The following is a 26,768-nucleotide window of genomic DNA, read 5'->3' on the forward strand; positions in this document are numbered from 1 at the left end:
GATGAATCAGTTGGGCAGCATAATAGTAGTTTGTTAAAGAGTAACTGTCAGGCTGCGAAAGCTAATTTAAACCTCTATTCTCCTATGTTAAACAGTTTAGAAGGAAGCCAAAAAGGCAATACTGAAGTTAAAAATCTCTCTTACTTTTTGATGTGTGCTGAAAAGCAAGGCTGTTATTCCCAAGCTATTAAAAGGACGAGAGGCCGCATAACATACTGCAAAGCATTCTGGGGCTGCTTCTCCCCCACCTTGGGTCCGCCCCTCGGCTGCTAGTGAGAAGTTACAGGCTCATGTTACAGCAGCTTGTAATGCAGTCCAGCTCACAGCACTGAAAAATCACAGGGCAGAGTATACTGCATGAGTCCGCTATTGTTCCTAGCCACATGGCTAATTAATATTCACTGCACAGTAGTGTTGTCCATTAGGATCTTTTTGGTGAGTCGAATCATCAGGAAGCAGGGAGGACATGACGACACAATTGGCTTCATAGGAGACAGACAAACATGGAACCTGCCATGAGCATCATTCTCTGCAAATCCGATAGAACAATTCTGTGAAATCCAAACGTGGACAGTGAAATGCATATGTAATGTAAGTACAGCCAATATTTAGCTACTGATATGTGTTTTTTTTCTCTGAGACCGTATACCTAACAGCTCCTCTTTAAAGAAAACCTGAACTGAAAATGAAAAGTCAAAATAAGCATACACAAGTCATACTTCCCTCCCGTGTAGTCTACTCCTCAGTGTCTTTCTCCTGTCCCGCGTCCTGTTTGTTCACTGTGATCAAGGGAATTTTCCGTCCTCCATTTTGAAAATGGTCATTACCCATAACAGCTTTCTGGTCAGCACACAGTTAAACTGTAACATTGCCCACTTGAGCCATGGGGAAACATGGACATTACCTGGTACATCAGTTTTCCTCTCAGCTATAACTGACAGCAACTGATATTTTACTGACAGAAACTGATATATTTCAGATCTGACAAAATATTGTCAGAACTGGAAGGGATTATTGTCAGAAGAAAATGGTGAGCTTCTGAGAGGAACTGATGGCAAGGTAACCATGCAATGTTCATTTGAAGTTCCCTCATGTGTTTATTTTAAATATTTTTACTCAGTACAGGTTCTCTTTAAGTTAGGGACCCTCAAGCCACCAGAACATTTATGAGCATGTAGGGTGTGTTTGGATATCCTGGGATGGGATTTATCCCAGACAAACCTAGACAGTCTACCCTATAGCATCCTGAGAAAGTGAGGGGGACTAACAAAAGCAAAATCTGAGTTGGGAAAGGAGGTTTAAAGCCCTAGTTCAGGCTTTTTATTTTAAAATATGGACTATATCATAATATTTGCAATGCTACAACATGTTACATAGTTATTTACATTTAAAAAAAGAAAAGATGAACCAACATTAGCCTGCACCCTCACATATCCCTGTTGATCCAGAGGAAGGAAAAAAAAACCCTTACAAGGCATGGTCTAATTGGCCGCAAAAAGGGAAAAAAATTCCTTCCTGACTCCAGATGGCAATCAGATGAAATCCCAGGATCAACACCACCAGGAATTATCTAGTAATTATAGCCATGGATGTCGCAAACACATATACAGTATATAATTGTGTTGCATTTAACCATAGTAATCTTTTTGTACCCAGCTTGTAAAACTGTCTTCCTATGCCAGCCAGTGTCAGATGCTGCTTGTACAACAGAACAGCTATGGTTGAATTGTCCTATCCCACTATCCATGGTAGCTGGAAAGAGACAGTTTGTTTTTCACTAAACACAGATCTGATCACCTGACCCTACTTACTTCCTCCCTATGCTGCTGAGATTAATGATTTGTGGCCAGCACTGCAGCTACAGCTCCTCCTCCATTTCCATTCGAGTTTCTTCTGTCTCCGTGTGTAATAATGCATTACCCTTAAAAAAGCAAGTGACAGAGTCTGTGTTTACTCTCTGCTTTTCAAAGACACCTGCAGTAAGAGGAATAAGGAAGGTGCCAATTCTAAAATGCCGGACAACTCGCTGATTTCGCCCAAAATGGATACATAGATCAACATGAGAGAGGTGGCCAGAAACTCTGAAAAGTGGGAGTGGGAGGATAAGATCCACCAAGCTCGACCTTTCATGGAGTCTGCTGCCAGTTAAACTCCTGACCCGCTCACACACGCCAGTCAGTTTACCTCTGCTGCGACAGCAACCTTCTCTTTAGGCAACATATGAAGGCGCAAGATGCAGGCTTTCTGAACACCTGTCAATAATTAAAACTGCAATCAAGAAAATGTGTTCCCTATACCTCCTTAAAAAAGGGAAATCAGCCATTCATCCCTCCCTGAAACTGATCAGAACTCTAACTACTATAATCTATACTCTATGCCCCTCCAAGGGATTTGTTTTATTCACTCTTTTTTTAGGCCCTCCCTCCCTTTTAACTTCAAATAGCCTTAAAGAGACTCCGTAACAAAAATTGCATCCTGTTTTTTATCATCCTACAAGTTCCAAAAGCTATTCTAATGTGTTCTGGCTTACTGCAGCACGTTCTACTATCACCATCTCTGTAATAAATCAACTTATCTCTCTCTTGTCAGACTTGTCAGCCTGTGTCTGGAAGGCTGCCAAGTTCTTCAGTGTTGTGGTTCTGTGATGCATCTCCCCCCTTCAGGCCCCTCTCTGCACACTGCCTGTGTATTATTTAGATTAGGGAAGCTTCTCTCTTCTCTCTTATCTTTTACAAGCTGGATAAATCCTCCTCTGAGCTGGCTGGGCTTTCACATACTGAGGAATTACATACAGGCAGAGCTGTCTGCACTCTGCAGGAAGAAACAGCATAACACTTCAGTGGAAGATAGCTGCAGGGGGAAAGAAACACACAAATGATCTCTTGAGATTCAAAAGGAAGGGTGTATACAGCCTGCTTGTGTATGGATGTATTTTCTATGTGTGGACATACTGTACATCAACCTACTTCCTGTTTTGGTGGCCATTTTGTTTGTTTATAAACAAACTTTTTAAAACTGTTTTTAACCACTTTTAATGCGGCGAGGAGCGGCGAAATTGTGACAGAGGGTAATAGGAGATGTCCCCTAACGCACTGGTATGTTTACTTCTGTGCAATTTTAACAATACAGATTCTCTTTAAGGCCCATACACACGTCGGATTTTAGCCGGGCGGATCGCTGGTAACCAGTCTTATCACCCGAACGATAGTCTGTACACACGTCGGATTTGATGCGGAAACGTCCGAACGACGGAACGTTCAAACGACGGGTCGTTCGCTAAAATCCGACGTGTGTATGGGCCTTTAACCTCCTATGAGACAACATCTAAAGCTGATATGCAGGATCCCTGACCATTGTGACTCACTTAGACCTCTTGTTCATTAGTTCCTTAATCTTATTATGCGTTTTTTCTACTGGTTGACCATTAACAATAGCCATAATCTACTTCCCCTTATTCCTTCCCCATATCCCCTTTCCCACTCCCCCCCCTCCCCAACCACTCCCCCTTCCCTCCTTCCCTTCCCCTCACTATGCAACTCTGTCTACTCCGTCAAGATTATTATTTCACTACCAGTGTGCACCCACTAGAGTAGATAACTGTACGAGTCACACGAAGACTGGCTGAAGATCCTGTTATCTTATGGTCGCTTGACCACTGACCCTGAAAATTTGTATTATCTGCCTACAAGCTGTCATTCTCTTCACGGTCTTTGTGTATCATTATGATTGTTTAATAAAAAACAGTTTTACAAAAAAAAAAGAAAATGTGTTCCCTGGAGTAGGGAAAAAAAGGAAACCAAGGGTTCTGTAACAGGAGAGGTTATTTAAATATTTCTGTGATTTAGATTTCCTTTAGGGGTGGAGCCAATGATCGCACCTGTTTCACCATACAAGTAGATGATGGGAAAAAAAGAATCTACATTCATCAACATGTTACAAGATATAGTAGCACTACCATGATGCAAGAGATGATGTCATAATTAAGGAGAAAGACTTATCATAAATCATTGACTTACTTAACCAGAACATTAGAATTCACCTTGTTGCAAGTGCGATTTTCAGACAGTGTGATAAAATGTACCAGTAATAAGGCTCCTCTCTGCATGAAAGGTATAAGCACAAGTACAACTGGCAGCAGGGCTGTGGAGTCGGTCCAAAAATCCACCGACTCCGACTCCTCAGTTTAGGATTCCACCGACTCCGACTCCACGACTCCGACTCCTCTAATTTGCATATTACAATTTTGTTGATTAAAAGTATGTAACATGAAATTCGTCTCTTAACTGCCAACGCTTAGGAATTTTACAAGACAACTGAAGTGAGAAGGATATGTAGACTACTATATGTATTCCCTTTAGACTGAAACTAGTCCTTGGTAAGAGTACTTGTAAAAGGTACAGACCGGAAAAAAGAAAATCTATCAGGCCCTAGGCAATGTAAGTGTGGGTGCATGTAAGAATGATGTGCAGGTACTCTGCAGGGGAATGAGGAGATTCTTCCTCTATTACACATTCTTCATGCACAATCTGAAGGTTTATGGGTGACAGACAACACCTCTGTGTTCAATGTGCACAGCATTCTCAGTGGATTCCCTGCAGCTCTGTGGGGAGTGCATATGTAGAGTATAGTACTACTGTGTAACAAAGTAAACCTGAGACAGATGAAATTAAAGTTTTATACATACCTGGGGCTTCCTCCAGCCGCCTTCAGGATAATCAGTCCCTCGTTGTCCTCCTCCGCCACCTGGATCTTCTGCTATGAGTCCAGGTACTTGAGCCAGTCAGGCGTAGTGCGCATGCACACACTCCGCCGCCAGGAGCATACTACACCTGTGCAGCACTATTGCGCAGGTGCAGAATGTTCCTGGCTGTGGGAGCGGCATGCGGCCGGACAGCGCTGACTGGCTGAATTACCAGGACTCATAGCAGAAGATCCGGGTGGTGGAGGACAGCGAGGGACTCATTAGCCTGAAGGGGGCTGGAGGAAGCCCCAGGTATGTATAAAACTTTACTTTTCATCCGTCTCAGGTACCCTTTAATTTGTAGTCACCAAACCAAATTTTAACATATCAAATTTTTGATTTCATCAGCAAAGGGAGTGCATACATTTGCATAAATCAGCATCAGTGCAGAATTATTTCCATCTCATTGACCATCTCTATTAGTGACACGGCTACACATCAGGCTTTATTCTTACAGCATAGATGTTATTTAGTATATATGAGATTCCTGTGTACACATATATACAGTCACAATCAGATATGTATATCTGACCTTAAAAATACGGGAACTGCTTTATTGAAGCAGCACAAGTAACTAATTTTGATTGGTTTATTTCATTTTTGTGGACTAAGCACAGCTATTACTGTATATATACTGTATTTATACATTATTTTTAATGACTACTATCTGAGAAATAGAACATTTTATCATATTTTCTATTTTAATTACAGTTACAAATTCATTAGGAGTCGGAGTCGGTGCATTTTTTCCCGACTCCGACTCCAGGCACCCAAAATTGCCCGACTCCACGACTCCGACTCCACAGCCCTGACTGGCAGGACACAATATTACGGCCTACAGAATCAGCTTCCTTTTGTTTGTTTATGGCCCCTGAATCATACTTTGGCAAATCTGAACCAGTGGGTCCCCAGATGAGTAGCAGAATCTCGCTTTGGATTATGTCAGAATATGGTTTGAGATCAGAATTAAAAACTGCAAGGAGGCATTTAAAGTCTTTAATTACATGAATCATCCCAGTCCATGACAAAGACTCCAAGAAATAGACTAAAATTCTGATATAAGAAGGGTAGTTGGCTTAGTATACAAAGTGTCCTAAGCTGGAAAGTGGTGTATTTCAAAGTTGGGTAAGATGGTGACCTAATCCAAAGGGAAATTTTGTTGAACTTGGGAGAACGCAGTGAGCCTAAAGAAAATATTCATAGCCTTTAGATATGGAATAATTAACTTTCTGGCCCAGCAAAACTTGAAAGCAAAGAAGGGAAAAAAGAGAAGAAGGGAAATGTGAGACAAAAAAGTTCTGAACCAAACTAATAGTTCATGGTCTCACCCCTGCAAACTATGCCCTTGATATCAATACAATGTAAATAAAAACGCACACCAGGTGCATTGGCATACATTACAGGACTGGAGAAAATCAAAAGACTACTTAAAGAGGAGCTGTCAGCCATACCATTCCAGAAAAAAAAAAAAGACACACACACACACACATATATATAAGTAGATAAATACTTGTTCTACTTACATTTGTATTGCACTGTCCACATTTTGATTATAGTGATTTTTCTATAGTAAAACAAGAAAAATCCTTCTTAGGATTTTCCATCTTGACTGTCTATCTTGAAGCCAATCCTGACATAATTTCCTTCCTTACTCTGTGTTTGCATTGGCCGCCCTCCTCCCAGTCTCCAGACACTTTGCAAAAGAAAGTGCATTGTCATTATGCGACTGCAGCTTCTCAGCATGAGAAATATTGGCAAATCAGAGAGGACAGAGGTGAGGGAGTTGAGGGAGGGGAAAAAAGGAGGTAAAGAGGCTTCAGCCAATCAGGCTGCATTAGTTTAGTCTGAGTAAAAAAGAAAAAATGAAAACCCAGCATGCCCCGCAACTTCCTTTGTGTGGCAGATGTACCAAATAAGAGCCAAGGAAACTGGGGTATGATCTTTTAGAGACAAGAAAAGTAAAGAGTGATTTTTTTTTTATTTTGGATTACCTGGTTAACAACTTTATTGTAAAAACAATACTAGGTAAGCGCTAATTAGTGCAATTGATTTAATATGCAAAATATACAATGAGGTAAAATCTATAGCATACGATAAATGGTCACTCATACACACTTCAATCACAACCACTGCCCTGCTGCAGCAGAAAAATCTAAAAAACTAAAAAACTAAAAATGTATGGATAAAAAAGTTGCAGAATAATGCAATGAGGTAATAAAGCCCAATGGATTGTTGGGTGGTAATAGCGGAATCTTATCCAATAGTGGTAGTAGGGCTTAGTTTTCCTAGTGATGAATGTCACAATAATCAAGCAAGCAGAGGTAAATAGCAGCAAAGATGGAATTAATGAATAATCCAGGAAGTGGTAGTTACTCACAACCTCCGTTGATGTTCCGTATATCAGTCCTGGAGCCGCTCTATCCTGTCCGCCCCGGCCGGCGGCTGGGCAGGAGAGACTGACACCCGCTGTTTAGCTGGTGAATAACAGCAGAGTCGGGCAAGCTAACCCGGCTTCAGTATGGATATAGCAGCGCTTGGTGTCCGGAAAGTCTTGCCGTAATCCCGAACTCCACCAAGTAACGCTGTGCGAGCTGGATGCACCTCCTTCCGCGATGGTGCTCGTGACGTCACTGCAGCCTGGGATTAGGGCAAGACTTTCCGGACACCAAGCGCTGCTATATCCATACTGAAGCCGGGTTAGCTTGCCCGACTCTGCTGTTATTCACCAGCTAAACAGCGGGTGTCAGTCTCTCCTGCCCAGCCGCCGGCCGGGGCGGACAGGATAGAGCGGCTCCAGGACTGATATACGGAACATCAACGGAGGTTGTGAGTAACTACCACTTCCTGGATTATTCATTAATTCCATCTTTGCTGCTATTTACCTCTGCTTGCTTGATTATTGTGACATTCATCACTAGGAAAACTAAGCCCTACTACCACTATTGGATAAGATTCCGCTATTACCACCCAACAATCCATTGGGCTTTATTACCTCATTGCATTATTCTGCAACTTTTTTATCCATACATTTTTAGTTTTTTAGTTTTTTCTGCTGCAGCAGGGCAGTGGTTGTGATTGAAGTGTGTATGAGTGACCATTTATCGTATGCTATAGATTTTACCTCATTGTATATTTTGCATATTAAATCAATTGCACCAATTAGCGCTTACCTAGTATTGTTTTTACAGTTTTATCTTTAATTAGGGGTCTTTGGGATTACCCCATTCTAGGTTGAGCAGCTGCTAGTTTCATAGGCGCCACACTCTACAATATATTTCTAACAACTTTATTACTTGTTTATCGGATAAAAATAAAGAATTGATTTTTTTATTTTATGCATGACAGTTATGCTTTAAAGTGAATGGGTACCACATTTAAAAGAAAACGAAGCAAATACTTACCTGAGGAGAGGGAAGGCTCTGGGTCATATAGAGCTTTCTGTCTCCTCTCTCGGTGCTCTCTAACCTGTGCTGGCTAACCCCCCCCTCCCCCCCCCCCGCTTCAATCACCCGCCGAAAGGGTATTTGGAAGTCTTCGGAAGCCGTGTCCTCCCGAAGACGTGCGGCTCCATACTGCACAGGCGTGAGCGTGCAAGAGAGCGTGCTTGCGCAGGTGCAGTACAGGGCTGCCCTTCTTCAGGAGCACTCGGGCTCCCTGAAGACTTCTGAAGCCTCCTTCGGCCGGGTAAAGCAGTATTTGACTAATTTAGTCAAATACTGCTACCGGGCAAGCCAGTACTGGATCGAGGGGACCAGGAGAGGAGCGGGAAGGCTCTATAGGACCCAGAGCCTTCCCTCTCCTTAAGAGTAATTTTTTTAAATGCGGTTCCCATTCACTTTAAAGAAATTGTAAGAAGAGTGATAAGAGTCTACACACAAAAGTCTTCATAGAAAGTCCTCGTGAGGGAAACCGCTTAACTCTCTAGATACCTGCAATGTAAATCTTCTGCATCCCAATACATCGTTTCACATGATAAAATTACACAGACATGGTCTGTTCTTTCCACATCAAGGCTGAGAACAATGATCATGGCATCTGTATGAAACTAATATTCACATTACAGTACATTAACCAGACTGCTGTTATTAGGAAAAGGACATCTAGCTTATCAGTTATCTTCAGTCAAGAGCAAACATTATAACCATTATTTATCAGGGTAAATTTAACATAAGTATATTCATTTTTTAATTCATACAGGTTTGTTTGAAGAAATTGACAAAACATGAAAATGAACAGGATGGTCAACAGCAGCTAAACAAACCTGTAGGGTTCATTTCCACAATAGCGAATCCGCATGCCTTGTCCGCATGCGGATTCGCACAGCCAATACAAGTGGATGGGCCTGTTTCCACTTGTACGTTGTGCGGAGCGTTTTTTTGTGTGCGGGGGGAAAATCTGCACGGCAGAGCCGTCAGAATTCGCTCCCCGCACACCTCTAAGCGAATCGCATACAATGTATCTAATAGGGAAATCGCATGCGGTTTTGGCATGCGGTTTTCCCCGCGATTTCGCATAGGAGGTAATGTTAATTTACAAAGGCAGTGACATGGTTAAAATCGCCCACCTACTACCCTATGCGGAATCGCGGGAAAAAACGCATGCAAAATCGCACCCGCATGCAATTTCGTCTGCGGTGATTTCCTGGCGATTCCGCACCGCACAAGTGGAAATGCAGCCTAAAGGGGTTTTAAAGTTAAATTGCAGGCCTATGTTACTAGGTATGCCTGGGTATAGGCGCTGGGAAAGCGATGAGACCATGTAACACTTTCACTAAGAAGTTTCTCCTTAGACTTATCTCCCCCCACTCTGTTGCCAGAAACAGAAATTTTAGCATTTCAATAATGCAGGGCTTCCAATACCAGCACTGCTTGAATGTGTCAGAGCTTTCAATTAAAGATCTTTTCAAAAACTAAACTAACCTCTGGAGCAATTATTTCCCACAAACACACTTAGGTCTACTTTACATGTGATTAACCCCATTATGAAGCTAAAAACCACATGAGTTAGAAGAAAGTATTTCGCAAAAGTTACTATTAGGATGTTCACATAGTGCAACATTTTATTTCATACACGAGCAGCCCTAAAGTAATTGAATGCTGTTCAGCCTACCTGGATCAATTGCCCTCTCTTTAAACCTGCAGATACTTCTTCCTGGGTGATATAAGCTTCAAAGATATTTTTCTTCTTTCCTTTGCTGCGTTTTCTATCATTCGGAGTAGAGCCAGGGGTGCGATTTGTACCTGTGTTTAGAATATTGGAGGAGAGAAACGTTGTTAAAAATGGCATCGCACCTGATAGAACATTTAGGATCTTCAAGCAAATATACAATTAGAATACAGGATTACTTTGCAACCAAAATATTGGTTTATAAAAATTAAGCAGCCAATCTTGTAATGTATGTAGCCCAGGCAAACAGTGACACACATGTAGTTATGTTCAGGTATTGAAATTCGTCACTGAAAAACTAGGTTGTATGGTCCTGATCTTAAAGGAACACTATCGATTCATATGTTTTTTCAACTGAGATAGGAATAGTTTGGGAAGTGCTGTTAAGCACAGGTGTATATATTTTAATGCTTATCTCTTTGTTTACCGTTATCAAAAGCCTTTCCCGCTTCAGGCCCATTCTCACTAGAGCGATTAGCGGACAATTAATTGCCAAAGCGCTCGCGCAATTAAAACTATATGGCAGTGATCTCACTGCCGTGATTGCCGCAGGTCGATAGCATTTCCCGATTAACGGCAATTGCAAAACGTGTTACCTGCAGCATTTTACCGTGAATTTCGAGCAATTGCAGTACACTGCTTAAACAAGCGCTGATCACAATCGTTGGGACTCATGGGAGTGTACAGTGATTTTACCACGCTAATCGTGGTAAAATCACTTGCGCAAAGCCGTAGCGATTAGCGCTACCATTTTGCTACATTGTAGTGTGAACGGGCCATTCAGTGTTGCTAATCTGACGGACTACTTAATCATGAAGGGGGGGGGATTCCCTCACACGACATCTGTTAACCCTTTGTGTGAGAGAAAGTTCGCACTGTAGCTGCCTGTCTCTGAGAGCGGTCTGCAGAAAGCAGAGGAAATGTATATTATGTGCAGCATAAACATTTGTAATAGGATGTGAAACCTGACACCACAGCTTTTCATATAACTGTGCTTCAATATTACACTATTTTAGCATGTCAGGCTTCAAAGATTCACCTTTGCAAATGAGACATTCCAAACGTAGCTAAAAATATATACACAAAGAATTACAGTTTTTGCCTCTGATATTTAACATGAAAAGTAGGAAAATGTTTACACAGCTACTTAGACATTTGTACATTGTCATTTTAGAACACTTGGTTTGATAGGGTTTCCTTAAGCCACGTACACATGTACAAGAATTGTCAGCCGGTGGGGACCGGAATTAGATCCCTTAGGCGACAGGTTCAAGGCCGAGTCTATAGACACAGGTTGCTAGCTTGCAGACCATGTTGCTATGGTGAGTAGGAGGGCCGATAGCCTGAAGCATGATTGAGTGGGTGTTGTGAGTAGAAGCACAGTGTCCATGGCCTGTGTTCGGCCAAACAAATGGCCAGGCACATCACTTGACGACACACCAAGGGTAATCAGAGGCCACTGCTAGATTCTCAGCAGAGGTGACCTTGACTGCTGCCTTGGCCGAGAACCATCCAGCTTGTGTACAAGGCTTTAGGCTGCTTACTGAATAAACATCAGCACTATTAAAATAAGGTCTTCAATTCAGACACTGTTCCATTCACAAGTACCTGGTATTACAGATGGACTGGTCTCTAAGGGCCCTTTTCCACTAGCAATCACTAGCGTTCACGCTGAACGGTAGTGATTGCGATTCAGCAAATGTACAAAATTTCGCGGCGATTTTCCGACGTTTGTCATCGCGACGTTTGCAATCGCGGCAATAATAGTTCCGCCGCGCGATCGCGATCAGGCAAAAAACAAATCGCGGTAGTGGAACTGACCTACCGCGATTCCTATGTTAAAAGCAAACTGTAGCGATTTGGAAATCACTAGCAGTTTGCGTTTTTGCGATTCAGCCATCGCAAACACCTTAGTGGAAAAGGGCCCTTATAGAGATAATCAATAAGATGCTATAATTTTCAAAGCAGATATAAATTTTCAAGCAAATTGTATGCAGCTAGGAACTGGGATAATCCAAATCAGAAGCTGATGTATGAGGCCAAAATTCCAAGCTGCATTGTATCAACTCAGAAAATTAACATCTTACTGATCTTCTATTTTAGTATTATTATGTATTTATATAATGGTGTAATCTGCTGCAGCACTATACAGAATATATAGTCCTGTCACCAACTGTCCATCAGAGGGGCTCACAAGCTAATCCCAGCCATAGTCCATTGTAGTCTAAAGCCATTTTTTTTTGGGGGGGGGGGGGGGGGGGAGCTGTCAGTTAATGCATGTGTATTTTGGGAAGAATGTGGGAGGAAACAAAAGCGCCCAGAGAAAATCATTCTCATCTCTAGTTTATTAGCAGCAGTTTGGCTTTATCCAATTCTGAGGTCTGGTGATACAAAAAGCCCTAAGAATTAATCTGGCTGGCATATTCATTGCCTCTTAAACAATACCAATTGCCTGGATGTCCTGCTGATCCTCTGCCTCTAAACATTTTAGCCACAGACCCTGAACAAACATGCAGATCATATGTTTGACTGAAGTCTGACTAGATTAGCTGCATGCTTGTTTCAGGTGTGAGTCACACACTACTGCAGCAAAAAAAGATCAGCAGGATACCGGGGAACGCATATTGTTTAAAAACAGAAATAAATATGGCAGCCTCCATATTCCTCTCACTTAAAGTTCCCATTAACAAAAGTAGAATTTCTATTACACATCACTAGATACTACATTCACACAAAAAAAAAGCTTTCCTTGTGGTTGTTTAATCATTTTAATAACGAAATTAAAAAGGTAGTAACTTCCTTAGCAAAAGAAGCTAAAACAGATGCACATGGCACTAAAGCGTTTTGCTGAATCAATCATTTTGCTGTCCCAGAGATATTGGCAACTAGCAAGGAAAAGTCAATCCAGTGCACTGACTACATTTCTGAGAAACCAGGTGAAATCCAAAGCTAAATTGCAAACATTTATTGGCCATTTTATTATTTGATAAAAGCAACTGCTAATTTCTAAGTGCACAAATTAGCTCATTTAATTGTTAGATCTGCAATGTATAGGACAAGTACACAATAGAAACGACTCACCTCTCATATAAAAGAAAAAGTTACTATCCATGCAGTCACACCACGAAGAGCTGCCTACACCATTAACATACTTCCATAACTCAATCACATGTATTAATTACCAGTGTTAATATCTCAACTATTCCAAGTGTAATGAAGAGCACTTGTCTATTTAAATACCTCTTGTAGTCCCAGGCTGTGCAGGACCCGCGGAGAACTGTGCCTTGCTCATGTTTTCACTGAGTGACTCCGAAAGTTGCCTCTTTCTATCCACACTTGGGGCTGAGCAGCCTGAGCTAGCAGATTCAGACTGGTTTCTGGTCCTGGCAAATCCTCGCCTCTCGGCTACTGTAATCACATATAAACAGAATTATGCATATTCCATGATCATTCTACATCCAACATACAGTTAAAAAGGAACAATTTCAGCATAGATTTAGAATTTTTATTGCATATTAATGGGTATTGAGAGTCACTATGTTGCCTGCATGCAGATCACAAAGAATTTCTGTTAAATACACAAAGTTTTCATCAACATGATTTAACATTTATCTTTACAAACACTGAGTCAGCTGAAAAGAAAAAAAAAGTAAAAAGTTGCACAGAATAGGGCTAGAAAATAAAAAAAAAACATGATACAGTATGTACATACACACACTATGCAGAAAACAGTGACTGGATAGTGTACTGGTTAAGGGCTCTGCCTCTGACACAGGAGACCAGGGTTCAAATCTCGGCTCTTCCTGCTCAGTGCGCCAGTAATTCAGTAAGGAGCTCTTTGGGCGAGACTCCCTAACACTGCTACTGCCTACTGAGTGCGCTCTAGTGACTGCCTCAAAAGCGCTTTGAGTCCGACAGGAGAAAAGTGCTATACGAAAAAAGGAATTATTATTATTATTAAAAGTCTATACATACATGTGTACACCCATAAAAATATATGCTTTTCACCCAACCCACAGCACGGCCTTCACTTAGTTTTACCTCTAAGCACATGGACTTGAACAGCCTAATCCAGGTTCCACTTCCTACTGACCTCTTTGCAGAAGTAAATTAAGTATAATCTTCTGAAAAGAGTTCCTTCAGCCAATCACATCAGCTCTAAAAAGGAGGAAGTGATGCATGCAGGGCAGTGGGTGGAGTGAATGCAAACAATTCTTTGTGTGCAAGGTGAGAAAGGGCTCTAGGTTATGATTACTGATCCTGGGCATGATGCAACTAAGCAATGGGAACAGTCTATAATTTGGTCTGTATTTAAAGAGGTCTTAGACATTTATACTAAAGCTGGCCATACACTGGTCATTTTTCTTTTACAGACGGTGTCTGTCCAATTCAGTAGTTTAGTCAAATCTGCTAGAAATCAATGTACCAGCATGCTGGCCCCAATTGACCGATTTTCGTGTGAAATCGTTTAACTGGTCTATCGTACTGGACAGAAGATATTAATCAGCAGCAGATAGGGCACAGCTGCAAATCGCGTTACACTGATAGATTTTTAATAATTTCATTCTGAAATCTATTAAAAATCTACGTTCAGTGGGTGGGTTTAGGTAGAGCCCTCAATGATCAGATTATGATCTGAGAGGGATCCATCTTTTGGCCACCTTAACCAGTGTATGGCCAGTCTTAAGCTCAACACACACCATACAATCTTGGTTGTACAGATTTACCAAATCTATGTAGTATAAGGGCCAACAGATTGAAAACACCTTGAATGATTGATTGGATAAGCTCGTATACTACATGAAAGTGGTAAGATTGAACAACCAAGATTGCATGGTGTGTGTTGAGCCTTATGCCGGGCATACACGGTGCGTTTATGCGCCGGAATAGAGCCGCTGGCTCGGTGCCGACGTGTCCCTGCTCGTCCACGCGGATAGATTCCTGCTAGTCCCTGTGGGCGCTTATCTGCCGCTCGTTTTTTTCTATTGTCCGCCTGCGGGGATCAAGCGCATAATCGATCCACCGTGGTGATCGGACACGTCGGCTATTATCAATCGAGCCATCAGCGGCTCGATTGATAAGTAGAAACGAACCATGTATGCCCAGCATAAGGGTAGGTATTAAGAAAATCAACTGCCTACATTATTTCATGTAGTTTCCCATGTTGCCAAAATGTGCTTGAAATTCTGTATTCTGTAATTCACCATTCTCTGTACATACATTACAACCTTGCATTTAATATAAAACTTTATACCACTATCGGTGTGTATTTCTTTAACCAAACATTCTAGAACCTAAAGGAAGGCATTATTGTTGTATGTATTCTTGCCAGGTTATTGATGTGATATTTTCAGCAACAGATGACTTCTAACAAACATCAAGCCAAGTAGGAGGAGTGTTAGAATTGCTGGGAAGGCATACTAATAATTGCATAATACTGCATGTTAGATTTTATGTGCAGGTTTGATATTGATGATATAAGGGGAAAGATAAGATTGTGGAAAATTGAACAAGCAGCCACATAGTGAGGAGGTTAAGAGAGTTTCAGAGCAAATACTGCCTGTTGTTTACATACAGTGATCAAAGTGTGAATTGAATAGCTTAGCCATTGAATTGTTTTGGTGTGAACAGGACAGTAGCTTTTAAAGTTGTTACTTATTAACATAACAAAAGGTGCGATTCTCAAACCAAAGGCAGGACTCAGGAAAGCATTTATTCAGATTAAAAATTCTGAGGCCAATGTTGGTCAAGAAATATTCCAAGACAGAAGTGAAATGTGCTTTAATGTTTGCAGTTTATTGAATGGCAAATCACTTTGGAGTCTATCGTCACAGCAGATTAAAGTGATCTGGTTAGTGATTTCATAAATTATATAAAACTAACAGCTCCCTAAAGGTGATTGGTAAAGAATACGGGCTGTTGGAAGGGTAACAAGCATTATTTACCTCTGTCCCAGACATTACTTACCCCAGCCCCCCCGTATGTTGAGATCGCTAAATTCACTCCTCCGATGTTTTGGAATTATGGCTATAGCGGCGCTCAGTGACTAATTTGGGTTCCGGCTTTGCCCAGAGTGCAAATTACTAAAAAGAGGGGTAATATAACTTCCGGCAATCCGGAGCAATGTAACAAATCCCCCTCTGGGGGAATCTTTTTTTTTTTTATGCCGGGCAGGAGTTTCAGCAAGAGCAGGGTGAGCCACCTTTCATTTCATCCTGCATCTACATTTGCTTGCAGCATTTTTACATGAACGACCCATATGTATGCACTTCTCCATCCTTTCCAGCCAGACCCACAGGTGCCGCAGTTTGAAGTGCCTGCAGTGGCGTTGCACATTCCCAGATGCCGCAATGCATTCTGGAAGATTGAGTTCTTTAATGTGAGAACATCTCCTGGCATGCATTGCGTCATCTGGGAATGCATGCTACTGGCTCAGGAGTATTCATAGTTCACCTGTACTGGTTTCATGGTTTCCTATGAGTACACTGGTCTACTTCCATATTCCAAAAACATGCAGATCGCACACCTCATGAAACTTGGGCGATATTGACTGCCTTTGCCATGAATGTAGCACAGAGTCTCCGATTCCCCCATCCCTGGTGATCAGTCTAGTAGATTGATTCAAAACAGAACGCTTCGCTAGTCTGTAGACTAATGATGTACCTGTACAGCATCGGCCCTGCCAGGTGACATGCTTTGTAACTGTGTATGAGGCTTTAAAGAACAAGCGACACCCATGCTAACCTAGAAAACACATATATAAGTAGATAAATACTACTTCTACTTACATAACAGATGTATTGTGCTACCCACGTAATGATTCCTGTGAATTTTATAAAGGAAAAGCAGAAAATCCTATTCTAGGCAGTGGCCATCTTGCCAAGCTAATACTGACATCATATCCTCCCTGACTCTTGTTTTCCCCCCTCCCTTCTCTTGCTCATTGTGTATTCATTAGCTGCCCTCCTCCCAGAGTCTTCAGACACTCCACTGAGGTGTATACTAGGAACTACAATGTCTTATCCTCCAATCACTAATGGTGTGTACACACTTGAAAGATAAATTAAAGATCTTAGACCAAATTTTACCACCTTCCATGTAGTAGGAGAGCCATACTCTACACAGTCTATTCTATGGAGCTGAACTCCCCATCAGATAAAAACTCTTTGCAAGATGCTGCACACAAAGATGCTGTACACAATCAAAAGATCATGATCTGCAAAAGATCTGTGCCTGCAAAAGATCCGTTCCTGCAAAATGCATTCATAGTCTATGATATCTGCAGATCCTCATACACACCTTGTTTAACAGACATTCATCTGCAGATCAGATCCACCAGGATGGATTTTCAGATCTGCAGAGGATTGTCAGATATGCAGATGAAGTCTGTTAAACAAGGTGTGTATGATGATCTGCAGATATCATAGACTATGAATGCATTTTGGAGGAACGGATCTTTTGCAGGAACTGATCTTTTCAATGTTTACAGCATCTTGCAAAGAGTTTTATCTGATGGGGAGTTCAGCTCCATAGAAAAGACTGTGTAGAGTATGGCTCTCATACTACATGGAAGGTGGTAAAATTAGTCTAAGATCATTCATTTATCTTTCAAGTGTGTACACACCATAAGTCACCTCAGCCTAGCTTGTAAACACAAGTGAGCAGAGGATCGGTTTCAGATAAGCAGCTAGATAGGGAAATAAAGGAAGAGGAGGAATATATTATAGATAAAAAGAACCCCCAGCATGCAACTGAATGGCAATGGCTATTAAAGGGCCAGCGCTCCTAAAGTATGTGATAACGCCAAACCATAACAGCAGAAAAAGTTTTGCAAGTTTTGAATGCAGGATTAGCATCTTTATTACTTAATACACTCAGACCAGTTGCTGTTGAAATTTGATTTTTATGGTGACAATACCGATTTAATACCATTTAAGCCCAATCTACACGACACAATTCTTTGTGCGATTAGATTACGATTCTATTTACGATCCGATTAAATCCAACATGTCCGATCGGGATTCTATTCAATTCGATTTGCCATTGCAAAACAATGGCGAATTGAATCCTGATAGGCCATGTCGGATGTAATCGGATGGTAAATGGAACCGTAATCGAATCGCACAAAGAATCGTATCGTGTAGATGGGGCTTTAGACTACAAAAGGAACCTGAGATTAAGTTGTGAGCTCCTATGAGGGACATGATTATATATACACTATATAAATCCTTTTGGAAGATAGTGCTATATAAATACACAATAATATTGAAATTATGAAGACTGTACAGGTTACAAATGTACATCAAAATATTAATCGAATCCAAAAACCGATTTATTTGCCATCATTGTGTCCAGCCTGAATGATGCCCTGAATGTCAGCCTGAATCATTCTGTGTTTACAAAGACCAAAATCAAACAAACAAAATGTAGTAAATTAGGTGTTATAATCTATGGGAATTAAAGCGCTCAGGTCTGAAAAGGTTCCAGATCTAACTGACAAAAAGTCTGGTACATGCATGGGCAAAAAAAAAACAAAAAAAAATTAATTCACAATTAAGGACCCTGTGCTCTACTACTGTATTTCAATGTATTCACCATTAATTGTGGCATATCTCCTTCCATTGTCAAGGTGTCATCTGTGCTCTGGGAAACTAAACATTTTACACAGCTAAAGGGGTGCAAGGGTATTCTGAAACTACTGTTATTTGGCTGTGTTTCAGCTTCTTTTATTGGACGTGCGTTGACATGTCCCTTGCCCGGGAGACAATGGACATGGACCAGTGGGGTTGTACTTGGCAGGAAAAAAAAAACAACACACCTTTTCAATGTGGTGTCAGTGTCCAGCTTTATCTGAGAGTGTATGGGGTTAGGCCAGACATGGGCAAACTCATCCCTCCAGCTGTTACGGAACTACAAGTCCCGCAATGCATTTGCCTTTATGAGTCATGACTGTGGCTGTCAGACTCCTGCAATGCATTGTGGGACTTGTAGTTCCGTAACAGCTGGAGGGCCGAGTTTGCCCATGCCTGGGTAAGGCCCATTTAACACTTGCATTAAAAAACTGTCTGCGGAACGGATACTGTACAAATGTATTTATTGTAATGGAACGGATGCAAATGGATCCAATGTTAACCTATGGATCCGTTCACATCCATCCAAATGGATCTGTTCCGCACGATCTGCTGAACAGACTGCAAGATTCCTCCCTGCAGAAATGTTCCAGACCACTGAGCCCTGCAGACCGGAAACGGAAGATGTAGCCCAGCATTGGGAGCAATGAGAGAACGGAATGTTTCTTCACAAGATTGAAGAAACAGACCATTAAGGGGCAAAATCCACTGGTGGTGGGGGCGTAAACCGGGCCTAGTCTACATAGCAGCCGGGCAGGTGAGGGAGGGTTTAAACTTACCCAGGCTTCTGTCTTCAATTGCAGCCAGGAGGTAGGGAGGGCTTCTTCCAGGCTTCCATCTTCTTCCACCTTCAATTGCGTCCCACGTCGCATCATGTGACTACGCTTCCTCTTTCAACCCAGAGCGGGAAGTGTGGTAGCGACATGACGTGGGAAGCAATTAAAGGTGGATGAAGATGGAAGCCTGGAAGTAGCCCTCCCTACCGCCTGGCTGCAATTGAAGATGGAAGCCCAGGTAAGTTTTAACCCTCCCTCACCCGCCCTGTTGCTGGAACAATCGGAGTGAAAACGGAGCCGAGCAACCAGTGATCTGATCCGTTTTCACTGATCCATTTGCCTGTGTGAACCAAGCCTTACGGTTCCAGTGAAACGGAAACAGTTCTACTGTATCCGTTTGGCTTTATTTCCCAATGTGAACTGGGTCTTATCCATTTTAGGTAATTTACATATTGAATGCAGTGTCTTCCATCAGGTGCGTGTTCCTTTCTCCTGTAGGCTGATCTCTTGCAGTCGTTTGTGACTGGTTTATGGGTGAATTGAATTTTCTTTATAAGGTTGTTTTGGAGTATTGTAGGTCACTGACACAGCCCATAGTTTTGGGTTTAACACTCTTTCTCAGGCTGGTAAGCGTTTGTGCTGTTGTGATTAATAATAATCCGAACATTTGTATAGCGCTTTTCTCCTGTCGTACCCAAAGCGTTCAAGAGCTGCAGTCACTAAGGATGTGCTTAAGGGGCCACCCTGCAGTCTTGCCGTGAACTCCTTACTGAGTACGTACTGACCCTGGCCAGGATTCAAACCCTGGTCTCCCATGTCAAAGGCAGTGCCCTTAACCAGTACACTATCCAGCCACTTTTAAAATGGCCAGAGCCATTTTAATTACACCGCTTTGTTACTCACACCAAGCATGTGCATACCAAATGCATGTGCAAGTCATACTGGAGAGAGCATGGGAAGAACAAGAGCTTTATTACACCAAGAACAAACCAGGTAATTTCCACACTCTGTACAGCTGTAAATGGTGGAGAACACATAGTTAGTGTGCCTTCTCGCTATGCATAGTGCATTGCTGCATGTGAAAACACTGCGCATACAGTTGTATGGGTATGTTCACAACTGTGCAGTCTTATGCTGGGCATACACGGCGTGATAGTGCGTCCCCGTGGATCGATCCCCGCTCATCCCCACCGGCGCTCCTTATCAGCCGCTCGATTCCCCGCCAGCATTATGCTGGGCATACACGGCGTGATAATGCGTCCCCGCGGATCGATCCCCGCTCATCCCCACCGGCGCTCCTTATCAGCCGCTCGATTCCCCGCCAGCATTATGCTGGGCATACACGGCGTGATAATGCGTCCCCGCGGATCGATCCCCGCTCATCCCCACCGGCGCTCCTTATCAGCCGCTCGATTCCCCGCCAGCATTATGCTGGGCATACACGGCGCGATAATGCGTCCCCGCGGATCGATCCCCGCTCATCCCCACCGGCGCTCCTTATCAGCCGCTCGATTCCCCGCCAGCATTATGCTGGGGATACACGGCACGTTTCTGTACCGTGTATCAAGCAGCTGATGCCGGGAGCTGCTAATATTCAGCAGCTCCATCCCCGCTGGCAGACAATGGCGGGGAATCGAGCGGCTGATAAGGAGCGCCGGCGGGGACGAGTGGAGATCAATCCACGCGGACGAGCCGGCATCAAGCCGCTGGCTCGATACCCGCGCATTATTGCGCCGTGTATGCCCAGCATAAAAGACTACATTATCCTAACGCTTTCATCTACAGTGCATTATGTGTGCAAACAGTGACCCGCTAGGCTAACAGCCTCCCTAAATGAAAAAAAAAAAATCAGCAGCATATGCTACGCCAAAACCTGTATCTATTATTCCTCATTAAAAGGATCTGACCACATATTTGTAAAATAAAAAAATAATAAAATGTATAAAGCGTCAACCTTTAAGGCCTCTTGCACACTGCAAGCAATTCCGATTCAGATTCCGCTTTTTAATCTGTTTTTACTTCCGATTCAGATTCAGATTTGCAGTTTGCTCCCTGCACACTGCAAATCTGAATCTGAATCGGAGGTAAAAACTGATTAAAAAGCGGAATCTGAATCTGATTTGCTTGCAGTGTGCAAGAGGCCTTACACAGCACTGTACACAAAATAGGGGAGACATTTCAACATTAAACAATGCTACACAGGTACATTACAGTATGAAAAACAAAAAATGTGCACAAAATAGTGATGTATCAAACAGAGGTACACAAATGGCAAAGAATAAATATAGCAGATGAGTCACCAAGTCCATATGGTGGCAAAGAAGGGCACACGGGGAGAAGGACCCTGCCAAATAGGGTTACAATCTTAGGAGTGGGGGAGAGCAGGGGTCGAGTCCTGCGTGAACGCAGGGGGACGGCGTCCACTCACTTTTTTTGGACTGTGGACGCCGTCCCCCCTAGCACCCTGGAGGGGAGCAGCGCAGTGGAGAGGAGCATTGTGCGCAGCGTGGTGAAGGGCGGACGTCCCCCCCCCCCCCCCCCCTCACCTTGGGGCTCCTCTCCCTGGCTCTCCCCTCCATAAAGATTGCGGCGGCGGTGACTGGCAGTGGCATCAGTGGGCGGGACTTACCTCCTCCAGTGTTCCGGGTTGATGCTGTGCGTGCCGCTGCTCTAGTCTTCACTAGACCAGACTAGCTGCACAAACAGCGTCCACTTGCCCACTTGCCGGAACACTGGAGGAGGTAAGTCCCGCCCACTGATGCCGCCGCCAGCCACCGCAATCTTTATGGTGGGGAGAGCCAGGGAGAGGAGCCCCAAGGTGAGGGAGGGAGGGGGGGGGGGGGGGACGTCCGCCCTTCCCCACGCTGCGCACAATGCTCCTCTCCACTGCGCTGCTCCCCTCCAGCTGGGGGGACACCTGGCTAAATATACTGGGGACACCTATACACCTGGCTACATATACTGGGGACATATACACCTGGCTACATATACTGGGCACATATACCCCTGGCTACATATACAGGGGCCACTATACACCTGGCTACATATACTGGGCACATTATACACCTGGCTACATATACCGGGGCCACTATACCCCTGGCTACATATACTGGGCACATATACCCCTGCCTACATATACTGGGCACATATACCCCTGCCTACATATACTGGGCACATATACCCCTGCCTACATATACTGGGCACATATACCCCTGCCTACATATACTGGGAACATATACCCCTGCCTACATATACTGGGCACATATACACCTGGCTACATATACACCTGGCTACATATACTGGGGCCACTATACACCTGGCTACATATACTGGGCACATATACACCTGGCTACATATACACCTGGCTACATATACACCTGGCTACATATACTGGGGACACCTATACACCTGGCTACATATACTGGGGACACCTATACACCTGGCTACATATACTGCGGACACCTATACACCTGGCTACATATACTGCGGACACCTATACACCTGGCTATACTGGGGACACCTATACACCTGGCTATACTGGGGACACCTGAACACCTGGTTACATATACTGGGGGCACCTATAGACCTGGCTACCTATTCTGGGGACATCTATACACCTGACCACCTATTTTGGGAATATCTATACACATGGCTACTTATACTGGGGACACCTATAGACTTGGCTAGCTATACTGGGGGTACCTATTTTGGGAGAACTGCTGTCAGATCTGTATTTTGGGGGAACCGCTGATGCCAGATTACGTGTATTTTGGGGAACCGCTGTCAGATTGTGTATGTTGGGGGACCACTACTGCCAGATTACATGTATTTTGGGTGATCCACTACCAGGTTTCACATATTTGGGGGAACTGCTTCCAGATTCTGTGTATACTGGGGGAACTGCTGCTGCCAGATTGTCTATTTTGGGGAAACCACTGCCATATTATCTGTATTTTGGAGGAACCTCTGCCAGATTATGTGTATTTTTGGTGAAATGCTGTCAGATTAAATCTACTTTTTGGGGATACACTAGGACAGAGCTCAAACTTCCCCTGGCAGACCTTTTATACCACTGCTAAGGCCATGTATATTTGGCCCCACCCACGCTATGCTTAACCACGCCCATTGCGCAGAGGTTTTTAGGGCAAGTCCACTCACTTCTTTTTCCAGGACTAGACCCCTGGGGGAGAGGGACACATAAGGGTAGGTAGGTGGAGAAAGCAGAATGAATTGAAAGTGGGGGCAAGCCTGATGGGGGAGGGAGTGAGTTCCATAGACCGAGGGCCACTTTGGAGAAACCCTGGAAACTCAGAAGTAAGCAAGTGATGTGAGAGGTGGAAATCCATAGAGTGTTGGAGGAGCAGAAAGAGTGGGTTGAAGAGTATCTCTGGATGAGATTTGAGATGTATGAAGTGATGGTGGATGGATTTGCATGCAAGGCTCAGCAGTTTCAATTACATTTTGAGGGGGACAGGGAGCCAGTGAAGGGACTTGTAAAGAAACTCCACCTAAGGGAGATTTGAAAATAACGTAGGTCATATATGCTGTCCTTTATGATCAGTGCCCCTGACGCAGTTATTGCCATTTGAACGCCTGCTAGTTCACTCCAAGAGTGCTTTTCAAAGCGCCCACATTTTGAAAAGTACTTGGCTAATAAATTCCCACAGCAGTATTGTGATTTTGTTAAAATTGGAAATGCACTGCATATAGCATTTTTTTTGGAAGCGAATCAGCTTGAGTGAAGGTGCTAAATGCACATTCATAAAAAAAATAAAAAATAAAAAATTTGCTTGAAAAATCACTTTGCGCAATCACGGAGCACTAGCAATTGCAGTTTTTAGTGTGAACTAAGCCTTCAGGAAAGGTTCTTTGTGTATTTTTAAAAATATGCTCAGATCCCGTTGATGGTCTAAAGTACTAAGGCCATGTACACCAATGTACCCCTTACAAGCATCGGTCTTAGCTTTTCAACTAAGCACTGCTAAACTCGATAGTTCATCTCTTTTAGTCTACAGGATAATTTCCCAATAATAAATTTATAAAATTTCAATTCATAATCCAAATCACTTCAGTCCAACTTAAAATGAGCTTGGGTCCAGCAAAGCCAGTGCGGATCATACAGTATATGAATTCTTTTCTGCATTGGTTTATCTTGTATGTGTGGATGCATCGCCAAACCGTGCTTACAAACATTTGTTTTCAGAAAGGATCCTGAACCCAGGTTGCTATTTTCAGACTTGCACGTTTCATGTGGTGCACTGGAAGTATCAAAACCGCTGTAATTGCCGTTGAAAAGTCTGCAGTGTGTTACTGTATGAGCCGTGCCTACCACACGGATTATGCAGTAATGCAAGTCAATGGGTGACACAGTAAGTGTGCACAACAGGAATGCGGTGTGCATGCACAGACTGACGGGAATCCCAGCGACAGTTTCTGCCCAGCAGGGAGTGCGTCACTAGCTGGGGGGTGGCACTATGCATATAACCCTGTCGCTGCAATCTGTTACAGGGTAATATGAAGGCTGATTTATGCGTTGCAATGCAGTGCTTGCACATCACACTGCTACTATTAAGTGCGCAATTGGCCTAAATGTTTGCACTATTCATTCATGAAGAAGTGCTTTACAAAATGTATTCCACCCCCTCTTTAACATTCAAGAGACTAGCCTCTCTGGTATGTTCTTATACTCACTCAGGTTACAGACCTGTTGCCAATTAACCCAGTTATTTAAGTGATGTACGACCTGGCATTTTGTTTTTCCAAAGCCGCTGCCTTCCGCTAGTGCTTCTCACACCCATACTACACACACCAGGCAGGGTGACATTAGGCTATTTTCACACTGCGACATGCAATGGACAGTGTAAATCACATTGCAAAAGCTACAAGTTTGCTGGAAAATACTGTATATTCTGGCGTATAAGACTACTTTTTAACACTTGAAAATCATCTGAAAAGTCAGGGGTCGTCTTATACGCCGGGTGTCATTGACGATGGGTGATACACCCTATACTGTTACCGACTCTCAGAGGCAGAGAGGGAGGTAAATAGGATACAAGGGCGGGCCAGACAGGTGAAAGAGGCGTGTTTTATGGGCACAGCGCAATCTATTCTTCCATATGTGAGAAAACGCGGAAAAGCCGCCGCTAATACTCAGAGTGAGGCGGCTGACTCCGCGTTCAACATGGCAGCTGGCGCACAGTCGGAGCGCGGAGAAACCGCCGCATGCTCTAACAGGGCGGCTGATTCCGCGTCCAATGCGGTGAGTTGCACGCATGGGCCTGCTCCTCTCAGTAGTGCGGAATGCGGAGAAAACGCCGTACGCACAGACAGCGGTGCGGCGGATTCCGCATCCAACACAGCAGGAACATTACAACACATGACTGGTGTGGCTGGGACTGATAGTCCACACCGGTTTAGGAGGACGCGCGCGCGCAGAGAGGCAGGGCCTTTGTGGCAGTCAGTGGGGGGTCAGCTGACCAGGCTGGTCAGCTGACAATTTCAGCAACCTTCATTGGTCCAGCACTTAGGGGAGGCGCTGGAGAGCGCTAGTGTATATATACTGGGTGCTGGTCATTCATCTGGTGTCTGGCGTTGCGATCACTACGTGGTAGCACTCAGACCTTGTCAGTATCTGTGTTTATTATATAGTTTCATAGGTGTTGATGATCACGGAACTCACACCTTAGTCTAGGAATTCTGTACCATCTGTATTATTGTTATTATCAAGTCCAGTTCCTGGAGTGTGAGAATGTTGGAGCTCACACTCAAGTCTAGGCGTTGCCGATTATCTGTTATGACCTTCTGCCTTCCTGACCATTCTTCTGACCTCTGATTCTGTACCTTTGTCTTTCTGATACCTTGTTGCCAAACTCTGCTAGTCCCAGGATTCTGCATCTGTCTCCTGTCTCTGTACTGTATCTGTCCATGTGTTTACGACCTGGCCTGTCCGACCTCGAGAACTATCTCTCCTGTTAGGCGATAGTTCACAGATCTGTTAGTGACACTGTTCTTTGGTGTCACTCACGTTCTGTCCTTCCCACTGTCTCAGCCTGGCTCCGCCCCTTTGGGAGCATCAGGCCTGTGGGAGGAAGCTGATCCATAGCAGTAGCTCTTACTGTCTTGCACCTATCCTACGGGTGCTTTCCTCAAAGTATTACTGTTGCACCAAACACTCATCTCTCAGGTGTCCAGAGGTTAGTAGATATATCTGATTATCGGTGATACTGCAGATCATCAATAATCGGGTATATTCTCGGTGATACTGCAGATCACCGGTAATCAGACCCTCTCTGTGTTACACCGATCGTTACACCATACCGCTCTGATAAACAGGTAGACAAGGAGAGTTTACCAATGCACTTAGGGAGAGGGAGAGTTGACCAATCCAACCAGTCAATCATCTGTATACTGTTATATACTGGGTGCCACATACAGTACAGCAGCAGTATCTGTTCA

General features: G+C 43.5%; 1 protein-coding gene across 3 annotated transcripts in view; it reads right to left on the minus strand.

Annotated features, from left to right (window-relative positions):
* DIS3L2 (DIS3 like 3'-5' exoribonuclease 2) overlaps positions 1 to 26,768 on the minus strand; it is a 313,259-nt gene that overhangs the window by 240,484 nt on the left and 46,007 nt on the right. For 2 of the 3 annotated variants that reach the window (XM_068281272.1, XM_068281274.1), the window contains 2 exons: positions 13,148 to 13,315; positions 9,851 to 9,981 (listed from right to left, as the gene is read on the minus strand). In XM_068281272.1, the coding sequence (XP_068137373.1) occupies positions 9,851 to 9,981; positions 13,148 to 13,315 (299 nt within the window). The remainder of the gene's footprint in view (positions 1 to 9,850; positions 9,982 to 13,147; positions 13,316 to 26,768) is intronic. The other variant, XM_068281273.1, reaches the window with a different exon arrangement.

This window comes from Hyperolius riggenbachi, chromosome 4 (genome assembly GCF_040937935.1).
Source record: "Hyperolius riggenbachi isolate aHypRig1 chromosome 4, aHypRig1.pri, whole genome shotgun sequence".
NCBI classification, from domain to species: Eukaryota; Metazoa; Chordata; class Amphibia; order Anura; family Hyperoliidae; genus Hyperolius; species Hyperolius riggenbachi.